At 34.2% G+C, this 18,928-nt stretch overlaps 2 protein-coding genes across 3 annotated transcripts; one reads left to right on the forward strand and one right to left on the reverse strand.

The window, feature by feature from the left end:
• Positions 1-2,704: 2,704 nt before the first annotated feature.
• On the reverse strand, positions 2,705-5,938 carry LOC132167030 (NADPH:quinone oxidoreductase). The gene is made up of 3 exons (XM_059577925.2): positions 5,708-5,938; positions 5,429-5,617; positions 2,705-3,190 (listed from the first exon to the last, which is right to left on the reverse strand). The coding sequence occupies exons 1-3, from the start codon at positions 5,802-5,804 to the stop codon at positions 2,886-2,888; spliced, it is 591 nt and encodes a 196-aa protein (XP_059433908.1). The 5' UTR covers positions 5,805-5,938; the 3' UTR covers positions 2,705-2,885.
• Positions 5,939-10,265: 4,327 nt separating this feature from the next.
• LOC132167997 (hydroxyproline O-arabinosyltransferase RDN2) lies at positions 10,266-15,065 on the forward strand. Of its 2 annotated transcripts, none has more exons than XM_059579055.2 (9): positions 10,266-10,394; positions 11,280-11,924; positions 12,812-12,879; positions 12,967-13,168; positions 13,352-13,449; positions 13,601-13,670; positions 13,825-13,896; positions 14,103-14,216; positions 14,773-15,065. In XM_059579055.2, exons 2-9 carry the CDS (start codon positions 11,505-11,507, stop codon positions 14,833-14,835), a joined length of 1,107 nt encoding a protein of 368 aa, XP_059435038.1. In that variant the 5' UTR covers positions 10,266-10,394; positions 11,280-11,504; the 3' UTR covers positions 14,836-15,065. The 2 variants fall into 2 exon arrangements, with proteins under 2 accessions (XP_059435038.1, XP_088369764.1); XM_088513638.1 differs by having other exon boundaries at positions 10,271-10,394; positions 11,759-11,924; positions 14,773-14,985.
• The last annotated feature ends 3,863 nt before the right edge of the window (positions 15,066-18,928 follow it).

Genomic DNA, 18,928 nt, shown 5'->3' on the forward strand with positions numbered 1-18,928 from the left:
TTTTGCACCCACTGGAATCCCACAGGTTGGCTGTACGTTTTCGTAAATCTTTCCTTATAGGTTTGATTCTTCTCATTAAAACCCCCAACTCCTTCTCCACGATTTGCGCCACTATATTCGCTCCATTCCTTTCTGGTTGGCAATCTGAATCTTTCCCGAATTACCTCCTCGTCGCCGAAAAAATCTTGGTTTCTACTCCTGCTTCGATCACCCCTCACCGGCCTTCATTATCTCCACACTGTGTTCTTTCATCTGTGGCTGGTGGTTCTAAAAGATACCGTCCTTGCTTAGGAGCATAAGCTCCATGGTTCCGATCTACTCTCCTTGTTGGTGAAGATGCTCGGAGCCATGGCCTATACTGAGTTGAATCACCCTGGTTACGTAGGTCACTTATCTTCATGCATCCCCTAGGACCATGGCAAATAACCCCACACTGGAAACAAAACTTGGGTAGCCTTTCATATTGAAAGCCAATCAAGCTTGATTTTCCTTCTAATTTCATCTTCCTTCCTCTCGACAGTGGTTTGGCCAAATCAAGTAAGACCTTCACCCGCAAGTACTCTCCCCATCCAACTCCGCCTGGATCAGTGTCAATTTCTTCCACTTCACCCACTGTGGATCCAATTTTATGTCCCACTTCTCGCCCCATGCACCCCAGTGGTAAGCCATACATCCGAACCCAAAAGGAGGCCTTATCGAATTTGAGTTGTGCAGGTTATGTTTGATCATCATAGTCCTCCACACAGAAAAGGGAACCCTCAAAGACCCATGGTCGACCTTCCAAAACTCGTTTTTTGTCCCTTACATGCTCAAATTCAATAATGAATAGGTTTTCCCCTATCACTTTGAAATTCATAGTTCCAGAAGATCGCCACCATCGTTGTAGGGTGCTCTTAATTGTCTCCTTACTCACGTATCAATTTGTCACCAGCTTGCCGGACGATACAATCCTGACCCCGAGTAATCACCTCTTGAAAATCCGTCACCTGAACGTCAATCTCCTCGTCCTCCTCTTCTAGCAAAGAAAAGTTTGCCCATATCCTCGATAGATCTTCCTCCATAATGCACACACCAGGATAATCACGAACACGTAAATCCTCCACAATCTCAAAAAGACATGGAAACTTTCCTCCTCCTCTAGGTTGTCGCTAGAGAGAACACAGACCCCTAAACAATCCTCTCAATTTCAAAATCTCTCTATTTCCTCAATTTAGTGCATTTTAAAGGGCATTACATTTAATGTACTACCATCATTAAAACTTTTGGACAATACTACCCTTCAAAATGTACTAAATGGAGAAAATGGAGGGATTTGAAATGAAGATGATCATTTTCCAAATATATAGGCTTTGTCTCTTTATAACTCTCTCTCTCTCGCACTCTAGGGTTTCGTGAAGCAAACAGGTGTTTAAAATTAAATGATGCAAGGGGCAAAAATGATGAATATATAATCTCCATGAACGTTGAAAAGTGGTTGAGGTGTCCAAAAATTCAAGTTAATTTATTTAATTAATTAAAATGATAAAATCTTAATAATAATTAGTATGGATTTTACAAAAAGAAATAACAATCATGATAGTTACTTTATATATATATATATATATATATATATATATATATAATGAATAAATTAGGAGCAACTGAAAAACAAGTTCAAGTTCACTAGAAAAATAAATGAGTCAAGCCCGAACAAATTATCTATCTTGGAGATAAGCTAAAGCTCAATTCTTGAGAGTATCATGGTGGGTTTAAAACTGTTTGAGGATCTTTATCAGAATTATTATCTATCTCTTTCTTTATCTTGTGCTTCAATCAAACTGTTTGGGGATCCTGCTCTCGGTGCAATGTGATGTTTTTGTTTGAGCAATCCCTTTTGTAAATATGTAAATGCATTCTAAATGTAACCCAACAGATATGTTATTAAGAGACAAAGGGATTTTTTTTTTTTGTCTTAGCAAATGGTTCCTTATTTCCGATTTTGTTCTCGAAAACAATTCTCAGCAACAAAAACAAAAACTTGTTTGCCAAACAGGCTCTCAATATTTAGATTCATTGTAGACCCAGACATATTTAAGGCTTCATTCCTTTTAACATAAATTTTTGGAGAAACTTCACTTTAGACTCTGAACTACTACGTATTTTGAGAAAATCCCTAAATTTTTAAAACTCTCAACTTAACTCCCTAAACTTTCAATTTAATTCAATTGACCTCCTCCGTCAAATTCAACCATTAACCCCTAAGGAAAAGTACTAAAAAGAACAAATTATCCTTCGATTTTCCCTCGCTTTTTTTCATTTAAAACTTAAGGATAAATTTGAAATTTTATAAAAAAGTCAATGGTATAAAAGTTATTTTATCACTTTTAACGTTTTAAATTTGACGGAGGAATGTACATTGCATCAAATTAAAAGTTCAGACGGTGAAATTGAGAGTTTTTGAAATTTGAGAGAAGTCTTCTAAAAAATACGTAGTAGTTCAAAGATTTTAAATGAAATTTCCCCTAATTTTTTTTTTTTTTAAAAAAAAAATCCTTATTTTTGGGTATTTGATACATCCGAAAATCTAAAACAAACCATGATAAATTTACTCTAAATTCAAGATAAAAGCTTCAATTGAAAAAAAAAAAAAAAAAAAAAAAAAAAAAAAAGGTACAAAGCAAGTAATTGTTGTGAATCCTTAATCCAAACGTTCTACTAAAACACGAGAGCAAATGGCATGGATGCCTGATTTTCAACTTCACTTGTACAGAGAATAACAAAAAACAAATAAAAAGACCAATTCGAATGTTCATTGACACAATCTTGGCATAAAGAATCAGATAACTCGTAATGCCAGCAAATTAATCACACAGTATTTTTCACCAGAGAATCTCACACGCATGATTTCATTGCTTGCCTTGGAGGCGCAAAGTAAATGCCTGCAAGGATATAAGAACTTCCTTCAACTTCTCATTCACCGATTCATCGATCAAATTGCCGTCGCCGTCAAACTTCGCCGGAGGCTGGAATGCATTCAAGAAGAACTCTGGCTTGTTAATGAAATGAAGGTCCAAGTAAATTCCAATCTGGCGAAGGTGATATTGCGAGCGTCCTCCACCAAAGCCTCCTCCAGCACTTACAATTGCCGCTGCTTTATCTCCCCAAACATTTGGTGGCCTAGATGCCCAGTCAATTGCATTCTTCAGAGGTGCTGATATTGAAGAAGGGAGAAGAGAGTTAGCAAAATAAGGAAAAGTTTTACCAGTTGTACAACGATTCATGAAAAAGCTTTAGCCATCTCAATGCTATTACTTTCAAAAGAATGAGTCAAGTTACAATTAGAATTACTCATAAAGCTCAGTCTCATCTAGTAAAGAACTGATATAGAATTTAATACTCATGAGCACTTTTATAATCTACCTACCCAATATGGGACTAATTTTTTGGGGAGTCAAGTTTCTACCATAAACTGATTTAAACTCCTTTCACCTCTTTTTCCATTTATAATTGAATAAACTTACAGATCAAACTATGCCATCTATACTTGTCTCAAACTTGGAAACATGGTACTTTGAATAATGCTAAAAACTACACTTTTATCCAACCACTATCCCACTATGTTGACGTTGCTTGCCACTCCACATTTTGATTTTTTTTTTTTGAAATAAAATGACTGATCCAATGGTAGATTGGCACTATCACGTCAGCATAGTGGGATAAAAATGTTGTTTCAAAGCACTTTAGCATTGTAACATAACAAAGTAGTGACAATCCACCCTTGATTTATTTATTTTTTAACAATAGCTTATCCAAGGGTAGATAGGTACTGTCACGTTAGCATTATAGAATAGTAGTATAATAAAAGTGTAATTTTTTAGCATTACTCAATCAAAATATTTCAGGTGGCAAGGAAGCATCATTAGATGTGCCCTTTGTCAATGCTGATGACAAATTGATATCAAATTTGATGAACTCAAATTTTTAAGGGATGCATTAGAAGAATATTTGATTCAAGATTATAAAACATGGTGGTTTTTTTCCATTTACCATGTAAAGTTCTTAGAGTCGACTCAAAACCCTTGTTCTAAATATATATCAAACTCTTCATAGGACAGGGGATACCAGAGAGGAACTATTACTCATTTTCAAAAAGAAAAAATGCATACACCTAATAGATCGCCCCCCCAAACCCCATGATAAACATAGAAAAATGTTAGGAAAAAATTGCAAAATTAGTGCTCGTCAATGCACCGATTTGCGGGAAGCTCCATAGGATTTGAAAAGTGACTTAAAATTTTAACTGAAAACCGTCAGAATACCACATCAGCAACATCGACATGTGTCCCCATACTACAAAAATATAAAATATTACAACTATAAAAGCAGAATTATAAAAAATAATAATAATAATAAATAAAATTAGTAGGTGGTCGGACCACTCCAAAATGGGTCAACATCCAGAAAGTCAACTTCCAAAGTAAGGATGATCCAGCTGTGCCAGGCGGAGACCTGACCTTACCCACGTGCAACCTCAACCTATTATATTTATACCCAAAAATAAGTGGAACAAAACCAAGGCACCTACCTTATATGCCTCGCTGTGTCCCCCACCCACCCTTTGTCTCTTCCCTTCTAGAATTAGGGCAATGTTTTAGTGCTTTTTTATTTTTTATTTAAAATATATTTTAATGTGACATAAAAGAAGATAAAGTAGTTTGGATGTTTATATAGAAGATTTTATATTTTAAATTTTTTTACTAATGCTTTTATTATTTTTTTTTTTATAAAAAAAAAATAAAAAAAATAAGAGAGAGAGAGAAAAAGTGTTATCAATGTTATCTAATTAAGAGCACTTTGGTGATACAAGATTGTGATAATAAGTTGTTGGGATGCTATTTTAACTTTAAAGCACTTAGGTTATATCAATCAATCACTTATATAATCATTATATATACACCACTAAACTCACAATCTCACACACTCGAACAAATATATATATATTTCAAAAGATGATATGATGTCCCTAAGAGGTAATTCAATTGGTTAAAGATTACGTCTTAAAAAACGAAAGTTACTAGTTTGAATTTCTTCTCCTCCTCTTATGCAGACATGTAAAATGTATATATATATATATATATATATATATATGATGAGCTTCTTGTATTTTATATTGTTTGCCAAGACTTTTCATTCTCTCTTTTATTTTTTGTTTCTAACCAAAACCTTCAATTAACAATTTACAATGCAAAACACATAAAACTATTTTTACTTTTCAAACAAAAAAATACCTTATAAAAAGTATTAACGAACGAAGCTACTATTACCCTTTAAACTAATACTCAAAAATAATAAGAGTTTGAGGGTTAAAAGGACTTTTCTCGATTTCTTACTAATAATAAGTTAAGCATATTTAGTGGGTTTTGAAAATAGCGAAACAAAAAAGGAGTACCGGTGACGGAGTAGTTGTACTCCGGCGAGGCGAAGAGAATACTGTCAGCCGCTTTGATTTTCTGCCGGAAAGTTTCCACGGCCGGCGGGAACGTTCCCTCGCCTTCCAAGTCAGTGTTGAGCATCGGCAGAGGCGCTATGTCAATGTACTCTATATGCAGGCCGTTGATTCCCTTGCTTATCTCGATCGCTACGCAACGAACAATCACACCCAATCAAAACCCAAATCCCCCCACAAAAGAAAAAGATGAGAATCTCAATCACTGTGAGAGAAGAGTACCGGAGCGAATCAGGCCGCGGTTGTACGAGCCTTTACGAAGAGACCCACAAAGCGCCGCCACTTTGATTATCGGTTTTGCTGCCACCACTGCTTCCATATCGCTCTTTCTCAGGAGTTCTGTGTCTTTTCTCTCTTTTTCTCTCTGTCTCTGTGAGTGGTGCCAAATTAGAGTACATATAGCCAGGTGGAGGAGCTGTGGAGGAAAACAATTGGGTGACGTGTCTGATCAAAAGGTTGAGGATGAAACAAATGGGTTTGACCTTTGATGAGGATTAAGATTGAGCGTGATGATTGGTGGTGGTCTAGTGGAGGGATATGCTAGATGGTGAGGAGATGGTGAGGGGAATGAAAAAATAGCATTTGCCTGGTCTAGTGTGTATGTGATGAGGTGGCAAGCTAGAAAGAAAAGTTGTCGGATGACAGGTGGAAATTGTGAGGTGAAAAAAAAGGTAAAAGTACAATGTTTTTGGGGACCTATTGGAATGAAGTTGTCGGCAGGTGAGATGGAACTTTTACTTTTAATTTGTTGCCCGAATCTTATGCATAATCTATGAAGTAATTTTGAGTAGATTAATAATAAGAGTGAAGTTGAGATGTGTATTAAAGTTTGGTGTCACACTCATAAGGAAATAATGTGATTGATAAATTTAAATTATTGCTCGAATCTTATGCATAAAGGTCTAATCTATGATGGAGATTTCAAGAGATTAAATATGGAGGTAATGGAAGAAAGAGTAAAGAACGTATAGATTAATAATGAAAGTGAAGTGGAAAGAAAACGTATATATGAAAAAAAGGTAGAAATCACAACGAAAAATAGTGATAAGAGAGAAGGTTAAATATAAAAATTGGTCCCAATGAATCATTGGGACCAATTTTTATATTTAACCGGCAATGATCAAGGTTTGGTGGGTATTAAATTAGTTACTATGCTTTCAAAAGTGATACAATAAGTACTTAGGCTTTCTAAGAGTGAAAAATCAAGCTGAACTGTTTGCCACGTGTAAAAAAAGCTAGCTTATCCAATCACGTTATGATGCATGTTCCATCTCTATGTAATCATGCCAAACTATCAAACATTGTCAAAGTAGTGCTCCATTTGGTCCCGTAACTGTGATGTTAGCATCACTATGTTATCAGAAACAAATCGCAAAAACCTAGTGTTGAATCAATAGTATAGTTCTATGCTTAACTAGTCTCTCTAGCGCTGTGTTTATAACACTTGGCAATATATAATGCGAGACTAACTTGATAAATAGTAGTAAAAGACGAGAGGTGGGAAATCCTACGCCACTTTTGGCGTGGACAGTGGCGCACTTAACTGGTGTGGTATCTGATTGTTGCATCTTGGAGACGAGTTGCCACCAACTTGTTAGCCGCTCAATTCTATTTTTTGTATCTTAGAGACGATTTGTTAGCAACTTGATAGCAAATTTTAATCGAGTGATGGCAACTATTGTCTTAAAGATAGTGGCTCAATACGCCTCAAAGTAAAATTTTATTTAATAAAAGAGAAAAATTTAATTTACCCTCCTGAAGTTTCAGGAGTTTTTCAATTCGAACCCTAATGTTTAAAAATTGACAATATACCCTCCCTAATATTTCAAAAATTTTCAACCCAAACCCTTTTGTTTACTAATTTCCGTCTAATTGGACTGAAATCATCTCACGTACGTCTCACGTAGAATTTTGATGCCCTCTATTCCAATTTTGCCCTCATTAAAACCTATAAAATTACGTAATTACTCTCATTAAAGCCTATGAAATTGAGAGTAATTACGTAATTTCATAGGTTTTAATGAGGGCAAAATTGGAATAGAAGGCATCAAAATCCTACGTGAGACGCATGTATGATGATTTCTGTCCAATTAGACAAAAATTAGTAACGGAGGGTTTAAATTGAAAACTTTTAAAACATTAGGAGGTACATTGCCAATTTTTAAACATTGGGGTTCGAATTAAAAAACTCTTGAAACTTCAAAAGTAAAGTGAATTGAACTCTTAATAAAAAGAGCTTGAACGCTATGTTCAACTAATACAATGTCAGAAATAAATTATAAGGGCTTCCTTTATATGAACTTATTCGTCTACATGAGAAAGTGCTTCCTTAATTAGCCTGCTTTGTTCGCCTCCTTTCTAGCACGAGTCACATTTCCAATGTTGCACTTCGTTCAGCACACTTTTAGCCCCGTCAATCAATTGGCCATATTTGTTTCTAATTCTTTTATTCCTTCATGAGTGCCTCCTGAAGAGCATCTCCTTCCAATTTCACTTTATGCAGCCCCAATTCACTAATGAAAACCATAGCCCTCAAAGCCACTATGACCTCTACAATATATGGCTCAATGATATTGTATTTGGGAGCAATCAGCGCCAATACCTCCCCCACTCTCGCTTTTCCTTATCCATAGCGGCGTCTTAATTGACTTTTCCAAGTTTGGTTTCACATTTGTCAATCGGCCTTGCATTAGCACATTTGAACTCATGAAGCGACTCAAATGCTTTCCTAACAAGTTGATTTGGATGGCTAAACTTCCCTTCATGCACCAAGGAGTTCCTCCTAAACCACATTTCTTGCCACCACCTTCAATAATTCAAACTCATTATTTTCCAATTTATTGTGAAGGTCCCCACAATATATATATATATATATATATATATATATATATATATATATATATATATATATATATATATATATATATTCATCACCCTCCTTACTACTCTTTTGTAGCTTTCTAGTTCCTACCACATATATTCCATGCATCTTTTGTCGCCAAATAATTCTACAATCCATGCCCCGCTGTCTCTACCTCTAATCCACATATAAGTCATAGCGAATCCACCGCTATTTTCTTCTCAAGCAAGTTAGCTTTAGTGGGTAAAGCATTATTTCAAGCCGTCCATATAAACACCTTGACTACATTGAAAACTACCATCTTCCAAAATTTTTATTTATTGCATATAAAGGCAGATACCTTTTGATATAAAAGAGTATGGAAAATGCCGCATATTTTGTTGTCCATATGCCAACCTCCAATGGATTTTTTTTTTTTTTCAATTTTTTTTTTTAAAAAAAAAGTTAGTGACAAGTCACATAAATATATAATAATACTTAGAAATGAAGAAACCATTGAAAAGGTCAATTATGAACCCTATAAATAGTATTTAATCACATAAGCCTAATGGTAGTGGGTTGTTATCTAGTCTTGTAGTTATAGGGAAGGTGGACAAATCCCAAGGTCACCTTCTTGCCTTTTCTTATTGCAAATGGCATATTCATACTCGGGGATACTATTCCTTCCAATCCCCCACATGAGTTATTCTTCTAAAATATTGTAGTTGGTCTATGCTAAATTGCTAATGCAATTTGCATTCAATTTGTAAGTCAACCATTTAGTTTAAGTTGCCTTAAGTCTCAAATAGAAGGAAAATACTTTTCCTACAAGAAAAATATATATATATATATATATATATATAACACAAGATCTAGCTAAAGAACCAAATTTTTTCATCAAAAGGAGGCATATCATCAATACGGGGCTAAGCCTAATTCTGATAGGAGCCAAACCCTAATATTTTATATATATTAAGCAAAATTTTGAAAACCTAGGGCTCCTCCACCCTAGCTCTATTGGAACTGGATCATTTTCAGTTCAAATGGTATTCAGTTAGTTATATTTGAAAGATATTTTTGTTCTTCCACTTTTGATGGGACAAAAATATCTATCAAATGAACTGAAAATGATCTTAATTCAGCTCTATCCTTACTTGCATTTAATTTTTTAAAATCAAAATATGAATTATTTTTCTTTTTCTTTTCAGGTTCAGAACCCTAAACCACGATCATAAAAATATTCAAATATATAACATATATCTATAGCTTTAAATTTTAAATTTTTATATATTTTTATTATTATGAGAGATATATATCATAATTTGATTGGTCCTGATGTAACATTTGATAATTTTTATAAAAAATTTGGACGAAAGTTGAATGTGGAGACATATTTCTTATTTTCGCATACCAAAATGAGCTCCCAACAAATTTTCTGTTTGGGATTGCAGGATTTCAATATGTGCGATTTTAAAAATTATGTTTTTGAAATCGCTACTTTTTAAAATTGCAAAGGCGTTTGGTAAAACATGTTAAATTTTTTTTTTTTTTTTATCAAATATTTTTATACGAAATCGTGATTTTTGTTTAAACTGTGTTTTTTCACATAAGTATTCCTTAGCATGCTTATAAAAATCGCAGATTTTTTCTTCTTCATATTTTAGATTATATGGCTTTTAAATTGTAATATCAAACGCATTACGTTTTACAATATCTTTTAAAAACGTAGATTATTCTTACGAAATCGCAATCTCAAACGCAGCCAAAGTGTAACCACCAAGACTGATTTTTTTTTTTCTCCCCCTTAAATTCAGTGAAATTCAGTGAAATTACTTGACCAAATCTAAAGAATCTATAGCCAGCCTAATCCAGTAATCCCATTAATGTGTACCAAACGACCCGTCGCCAATGGATGGTTTTAAAAGGCCAGCAACTCATCACGGCGTTGCCAATAAGGACAGAAGAGAGACACGACTCCAAGCACAAGCAGAAAAATACCCACTTTTCAAATCTTGCACAGTCCCTTGGATCCAAAACCTGGAATCTCTCTGTCCCTGCGCACACGTCAAGGTTCTCTCTTTCTCTTCCTAGCATCCACGCCTGTTACATTATGCACACTACAATATCATTTTCTTCAAGCCTTATGCTTGTATTCAATGCGACTGCTCATATGTTTGATTCATTTTAGTCTTATTACACGTTCGTCAACTTAGCGCTCGCTCATGTTTCTGGGGTTTTTTTTGTTTGTTCGTGTTTGGTGATTTCTGCAGCTTTTTCGGCTACCCATTTGGTTTTTTTAGTTATAGCTCTCAGAATTTGCACTCTCTTTTTTTCTGTACTTTGATTGCTCAATGTTTGAGTCAGTATTCATTAATTCTTTTGAAATTTATATTCGTTCTGTGAATTGGTACAATGAATTGTGGTTTTTAAATTTATTTTTGATCTGAATTATGACAGATTTGACTGATTTACATTGGTATGTAGCTCTTGCGTGCGTTGACTTTTTGTGGGCATCTCCTGGATTGTGGACAACAGGGTTGTCTTGGTACATTTTCTGTGGAATTAATGGTCAATTGAGGCATTGAATGGGTTTTATTAGTTTAATGAGTCGTTTTCGATGTATTTGATCTTGAATTGTAACAAGGATATAATTCTTGTCTGAAGTTTCATTTCTATATTCTATAGGAATGGGTAGTTTGATAATTTTCACGTCAATGTTTTGTCCTTATTTTTGGTAGATTGCAGTTTTACTTGGCAACTCCTAAAAAGCTTTTGAAAGTTGAATTGCAATTGAGATAGGATTATTGAGTTATTTTTGCATTTCTTTTGAGTTGAATTGATGAAAATTGGCATATTTCTCTGGTTTGAAATGATCTTTCCTTTTCGTCTAATGTGAACCTATTATTCCTTAATTTTCTGTGCATCAGATTAAGTTTTGTCGTAATGCCACTACAGGTTTCTTGCTGGAACTATATTTTTGTGGTTACCTCCTAAAACTCATCTGGGAAGTTGAACCATATAAAAATAGTGTATGATGCTGTGGCTTCATCATTTTGTAAGCTGTAGAGTGGGAGAAGTTTCATGGAATTAAGGGGATCCAGTTTAAAGCCGTTTTGAATAGGGAAATTAGTTTCTTATGAGCTTGGAGTAGTTGGAATTCTGATTTTATTATAACTACCAATGATTGGTAGGAAGACCATGGGACGGGCTTTACCACTATTGTTGATGATACTGGCTCTTGTATTTTTCTTTGCAACATATAATTTGTTAACAGTGATATTCCAATATAGATCTTTTGGGGAATGGGTAGGTGTTGATTCAGATAGTGCATTACTGTTTGACCCTGTTATTGAGATGCCTGAGAATGTGAGGAAGCCGTACAATGCCAAGGCACCCTTCCATGTTGCATTAACAGCCACTGATGCTCCTTACAGCAAATGGCAGTGTCGCATTATGTACTATTGGTATAAGAAGCAGAAGGAGATGCCAGGATCAGAGATGGGAGGATTCACTCGGATTTTGCATTCAGGAAATCCCGACAACTTGATGGATGAGATTCCTACTCTTGTGGTTGATCCTCTTCCTGCCGGTAGGGATCGGGTGAGGTTTCTTGCATACTATAATTTTCGGTTGCTTATTTTCTGCTTTTTTGGTATATTGTTGTAAAGCATATTCTTAAGAGTCAATTACTTTTGTAAATCTTTGTGTACCATTTTATGTTCTCATCAACAAGACTTAAGTATGGGGTAGTAATTCCATACGTAGAGGTGATTAAGCAATTTCTGGAAAAAGTATAAAGGAATGGAATTAAGTGGAGTAAGAGCAAAGCGTACTGCATCTGAAAATTTTAGAGCTAATCCTGGCAACTAGCTTTCTTGAATGACTCACTAGTTCTGGAATAAAAATCAACATGAAGCTTCGTTGGAATAAACTTTATAGAAGTTTCAACCATGTTACTTGATACTTTGTGCTCAAATAAGTTGCCTGTACTCAGGACTTCAGTGAGTGGAGAACTTCATTCTGCTGGCTTTTTATGGAGTAATAGTCTTTGTAGTCCTGACAACTTTTATATTTCCAACCTTACTAAATGAATTGTCTTTAAGCCATTTCTTATTGGCTTTGCTTGGGCTTTTGATTCAGTTACACAAGTATTACAAAAACTGAAGCCACCAAAGGTAAATTCACATGTGAAGCATAAACCTTGCGTCTCTATACTTGAGGTTTTATTTTAAATTGTTTAAACTTTGGTGTATTATTTCCTGTCTCTTATAAAGTTTTATTGAGGGCATACTTTAAACCCTTTTTGCCAGTGAGTAGGCTGCGTATTTGGAATTATGTCCATATCAACTATTGGCAGAATGCACCCAAATATTCTGTCGTTCTTTCTTTTTTGACCAAATATGTGGTGGTAATCATTTTGTCAGCTTATTGCTTGTGATTGATTAAAACATATAGATCCTTGACATGATTTTCAAGTCATTTCTCAGGGATATATTGTTTTAAATAGACCCTGGGCTTTTGTGCAATGGCTGGAAAAGGCTACAATAGAGGAAGAGTGAGTACCGCAAACATATGAATCTGATAAGCGGTTACATTTACCTTCGTGAATTTTAAAAGGCTATTTGTTTTTACTATGGTGCAGATACATTTTGATGGCAGAGCCCGATCACATATTTATAAAGCCACTGCCTAATTTGGGACATGGGGGATATCCAGCTGCTTTTCCATTTTTCTACATTAGGCCTGATCAGAATGAGAAAATTATAAGGAAGTACTATCCTGAGGAGAAAGGCCCTGTGAAAAATGTTGATCCAATTGGCAATTCTCCTGTAATTATCAAGAAGGTAAAACTCTTGTTACTAGATGACCTACTAAAATATATGCAGTCTTGTAACAACTGTAGTTTATCCAATGTTATCGTATTGGCTGTCGTTTTGTATTAACCGTTTCCTTTCATCTGAAGATTTATTTTCTCATTTGTTGGGCGAAAATTAGTCACTCATGGATTGAGTCATCTTTTTGTTCAGGATTTGTTGGAGAAGATTGCTCCTACATGGATGAATATCTCTATGAGAATGAAAGATGACCCAGAGACTGATAAAACTTTTGGATGGGTTTTAGAAATGTAAGCATGGAAAATAAATGACTGTTATTTACTTATCATATTCAACAGGAAAAAAAAAAAAAAAGCGACAGTTCATTTTGTAAGTTGATGCTAGAAGGTTTGACATCAATATTGACTTATTTTATGTGTCTGTTTCCTTCACTGAACCTAGGTATGCCTATGCTGTAGCATCTGCTTTGCACGGCGTGCAGCATATTCTTCGGAAAGACTTTATGCTGCAGGTATGTCTCTTCTCTTTTAAAGTTCTACATAGGACAGTTTATTTCCATTTTTTAATTTGGCTTCTTAGTAAATCCCTGAAACAATATGGACACATGCATACATTGAAGCTTTTCTAAGCCTTCCGTTGTGTGTGTGTGCGTGTTTTTTTTTCAGCCCCCATGGGATTTGGAAACTGGAAAGAAGTTTATCATTCATTACACTTATGGATGTGACTACAACTTGAAGGTATTATTTCCTTCCCATTTTGTTCGATTATGATGACCTGCTATTCCAAGTATGGCTGTTTGCTTATGAATATCTTCCTACATTCGGACTTTTCTTTATATAAGTTTCTAAAACCTGCCTTTTCATCAGCTTCTTCTTTTATTTATTAGCAGATGCCCTTTTCCAATTTGTCACAAAATATTGATATGAAGTTTCTTGATGGTCAGGGTGAACTAACATATGGAAAAATTGGGGAGTGGCGATTTGACAAGAGGTCACATCTACGCGGGCCTCCGCCAAAGAACCTTTCCATGCCCCCTCCAGGTGTCCCTGAAAGTGTGGTATGTCTATTTTAATTTCATTATTCAATCGCTTGCATCTTGCTAGGTGTCAGATTACTCAATCTATGGTGATGGCCTGTTTGCTTCACCATGCCATCCATGCCAAGTGCACTTCCTAAATTTAGAGTGGCTCTTTTGCTTCTGTTTATTTCTTTCCCCATCCTTTTGTCACATGGATCAAAGTGCACTCTCACATGGGTTGGAAGAAAATCCCAACACTTCAAAGTGGATGTTGAGAGGCCACACTAGGAGGGAGGGTGCATGATACACAACCAAGAAAAGATTTGGAAAAAAAATTGAGATGCTTACCCTTGAAGTATTATTTTTTGATTGATAAGTTACACACGCATGATGCACCCGGTGGGACTTAAACCCACGACTTCACCTTCCACCTTGATACAAAGGAACGAAATGCCATATGAATTCATTTTCCTTTTTTTGCCTTTCTATATTTATATTTGCCTGAAATGTGTGGTTTTGCTTGATGCATATACAAAGGCGGCGATTATGAGTTGATCATTAAATTCCTGTTGCTTTTTTTGTTTCCTTTCTGCAGGTCACCCTCGTTAAGATGGTGAATGAAGCAACTGCAAACATTCCCAACTGGGAAACACCATAGACATTTGCTTCAGCCAAGGAAATTTTTTTGATCTCATTTTAAGCCTCTCCTAGAACGATCCCATGTACACAAACCTCAGATTAAAGTTTTCTAGTAAGAGATATAACAATGAAAATAGAAAATAAGCTCGTTTCGGTGCTTTTCTTTAGATCTTAGGCAAATACAGCACTCTTGTTGAGAATGGTTGGCTACTGTTACTTCTGCAAAATGAAGTTCCTACCCTTAGACAATCTCCAAATTTGGGAGGCAATTTTTTTTAGTTAATTTTTATTAAGAAAATTTATAAGATCCTTTCAACAAACAACCCCTTTACTTTAAGAATTTGTAAAAGAGTTTTAACTTCTGAGCTAGAGAAAGTCAAGGACTCATTTGTTAATGCTTTTTATTTGTTTGTTTAAAAAAGTGTTATTGTGTGTCATAAAATGAAAATAGTTTTTTGAGTTGATTTTTAATATTTTGTTTTGAGAAGAAAAAACAAAAGGGGTTGAAAAAAAAAAGTTATAAAACAAAGGTTGCCTTCTGTCTAGCTTATTAGGCAAGAGAATAGGTTGGTGGACAAAGTTTTCATTGAATCTGAATTTAGAAAATGGTCCCTTTGGAGTGGGTGATGATACAGAATAGAATACGCCGGCGTTCATGAATTATCATGCATGCCCGACTTTATTTTTTTATAATAATTATAATAATAAAATATTATATTTTATTATTTTAAAATATCATGCACACCCGACGTGATGTTTAACATCACTCCCTCCTTGGAGTATGTCATTCCCAACTCAAAAAATGGAAGTGGAGGAATTCCTAACTTCCCTTTTGTGTCAGTCCAATCCTAATTTTAGAAGTTGGTAAAGTATCTAAGTGCACTTATAAAGTAGAAACAATTCAAGTTGTATCAAAAAGTGTGTCAATTTTAGTACGAGAAAACAGTTACTAGAGCCGACAATACCCACAATCCCAATACAAAATTAAAATGTTAGCCGATTAAAGTTAAAGAATATGACATGTTTAATTAAATGAGTCTGATTAAGATTAACTTATATACTATATAGTTTTATATCAATGTTTTGATACGATTCGAACCTAACATGCGACATAATGATAAATATTTTTTGCATTACTCACAAATTTAATACAAAATTAAAGAGTTATAATCAAAGGATTTTATCATTTAATTAAACAAGTCTTATTCACATATCTCAGCGCCGCCAGAAACTCGATTGCAGCCTTAGCCGGCGGAAGCATAAACTGGTTACATAGCTGTGACGATGGGTGACGCGAGAAACACGCAAAGCGTCACGCGTGTGAGCGATGAGTGAGCGTGTGAGTTAGTGTCGGCCAAGGGGAAAAAGTAAGCAGTGTTTGCGAAGATAGATCTGGTGCAGTGAAGAAAAGGGGAAGAAGGGCAGAGAAAGAAATGAAGAAAGGGACAAACACTGAAAAAGCCTCTCTGTCACCCACATTTTCCTGCTTTATTCACCACCACAACTTCGACCACTCTCTGCTCTTCCCATTCCACGTACTCATCTTATTCTCACCTTTTTGGGGACAGATTTTCCATCCAACTCAATATTCAGTACGACTCTTTTTTTTTCTTTTTTTTTTCTTTAAAAAAAAAAATTATTTACCTAGTTTATTTATAAAATTTTCACAGGTCTTTTTAGTATATATATATATATATATATATGTTAGAAAAACAATAAAATTTATTTTAACTCTATTAATGTTATTAAAAAAAAAAAAATGCTATAGTGCAATAAAATGAACATTTTTTTGCCAATAAAAGTTTTCGGTGCAATGGGTTATAGGCTCCATCTATAGTTGCTACGACCCCACCCACTGCTGAATCTGTAACTTCTTGCCGCTTAAGACTTAAATGGATCAAAAATAATTTTTTTATTGCACTATAACATATCTTTTAAAAAAATATGTGAAATAAAACTAGTAATAATTTTATATACTATAATGAAAGAAAACTTTAAAGTATTTTTTTATATACAAATTATTATTAAAGAAACTCAACAAGAAAAAAATTTAAAAAAATTAAAAATTACAAGCAAACCCTCAAAAGTGAAACGACCAAAAGTTACCCAGAGTGTCGGCACAAACAAGCGGCAAAACAAAAAAGGGTCAAATTAATTAATTTTTTTTTTATTATTATTCCTTTTGTTTGCTCTTTTTAAAATAAAAAATTAAAGAGTAATTTCCCTGAAAACCCTTAAACTTCTATTCGATTTGAGAAACCCCTTAAACTTCAAAATTTCTCAATTTAGTCTCCTGAACTTTCAATTACAATAAATTTGGACCCCTCCGTCCCCTCCGTTAGATTTTAAACGTTAAATAACGTTTATACCCCTGACTTTTTTATAAAATTTTAACTTTACCCTTAATTCCAAAATGTTTTTTTATTTAAAAAAAAAAACAAAAAACAAAATTCATGGATATTTTGGTCTTTTTTGATATTCTAACAGCTAAATTTGATGAAGGAGTTCAAATTGAGAACAATTGAAACTTCAAATGACTAAATTGAGAGATTTTGAAGTTTATGGTAGATTTGTCAAATCGATTAGAAGTTCAGGAGTCTTCAATGAAGCTATCCCAAAAATTAAAAAACAACCTTAAACACAATATAATCACAAAACACTTAAAACTAATTTCATCTTTATATCACATTAAAATACTTTTTTTAAACAAAAAATACCCTCTAAAAGGTATTAACAAACGAAGTTGCATGGTGTTTTTTCTAAATTATAGTGTTTAGTTAAAATTCACTTTTTTGGACAATTTGATTGGAGAGAGAATTATATTTATTTTTTTATTAGCTTTTTTTTTTTTTTGTTTTAATGCATTGTTGAGTTACAGTGTTTAATCAATTTGCTGAGCACGTGAAATTCTTTAGTCAAAATGACTAATCAGATGAAGCTTTCTTTTTTTGTTTTTTTTTTTCATTTTTTTTCTTCTAATTTTTGAATGATCTGCTCATACTTTGCAGGTAACTTTGTGTTTTACATTTTTACTAATGAGACAAGGGGTCATTTTGTGAGCATATTTCACGCTAGATATTCACATTTGCCATCTTTACCAATTTATCTGGAACCATTTCTCAGCTGACTGATCCTATTTACCAGAAGTTTGCTTTACATATTTACCTTTAAACTTCGTGCTTTTACCCACTTCATTATAAGATTTGGATTGACCTGATTAACCCTCCTAGAAAAACAACAAACAATGCAAAACACAACAAAACAGAAAGGGACAAATTCCAGAAACTTCACTATGCTTAATTATGCAAAAATAAATAATCACATATACAAGGGCATTTCTATTGAACTCTTCAAATAAAAATTGAATTTTAATTATTATTTTTTTTTAATAATTTGGAGAGTGACGTTTTAAAAAGAATCAAACATTAAACTCTCTAAATCTTTCTCTACTTTAATTAATTAATTAATTTTAATGAATATGTTTAAAAAACTAAATAACTTTCATTTTTTAGCTCTTGATATTTGGAGAACTTGTCCAACAAAAATCTAATTTTAATTGAATATTTCACGTATTAGGCTTTACTTATTGAGAAGATTTAGATCTATCTTTCTTTCTTTTTTTTCTTTCCCTTTATCATTATTATTACCTTTTTTTCTTTTGGTATCATGAAATCCAATGACTCTAATCCATGTGTGAATCTGGTCGTATTGATTCAAACAAATTGAAAATCTAGAGTTCACGTGTTGCATCAGCAACACTGTCGGTCCACTACTATTTCATGGAACAAATGAGCCTTTTTCATAAAAGACTCATTCACCTATCTCCATCAAATGTGAGTCCAAGATTTTAAGTTCAAATTCCCCTAAGTGCTAGGGTACTATGAAAGAAGTCATCATGATCATGGATTATCAATAAGCCAAGAATTAAATGACCCCCCAAGAGCTACATTAGTTGGTGGTCGCATCACCCTAGACGTTTGATTGAGGGTTTCTTGAATGTGGCATTGCCGTGTTAGCTAAAATGAAATTTGTTTAGTTTCTCTCATGGATGGTCGACCACCCCAACCGAACCTCTGGGGTAGTGCGTCTGTTACGAACCTAAGTTCACAACG

This window comes from Corylus avellana, chromosome 2 (genome assembly GCF_965113065.1).
Source record: "Corylus avellana chromosome 2, dhCorAvel1.hap1.2, whole genome shotgun sequence".
Classification (NCBI taxonomy): Eukaryota; Viridiplantae; Streptophyta; class Magnoliopsida; order Fagales; family Betulaceae; genus Corylus; species Corylus avellana.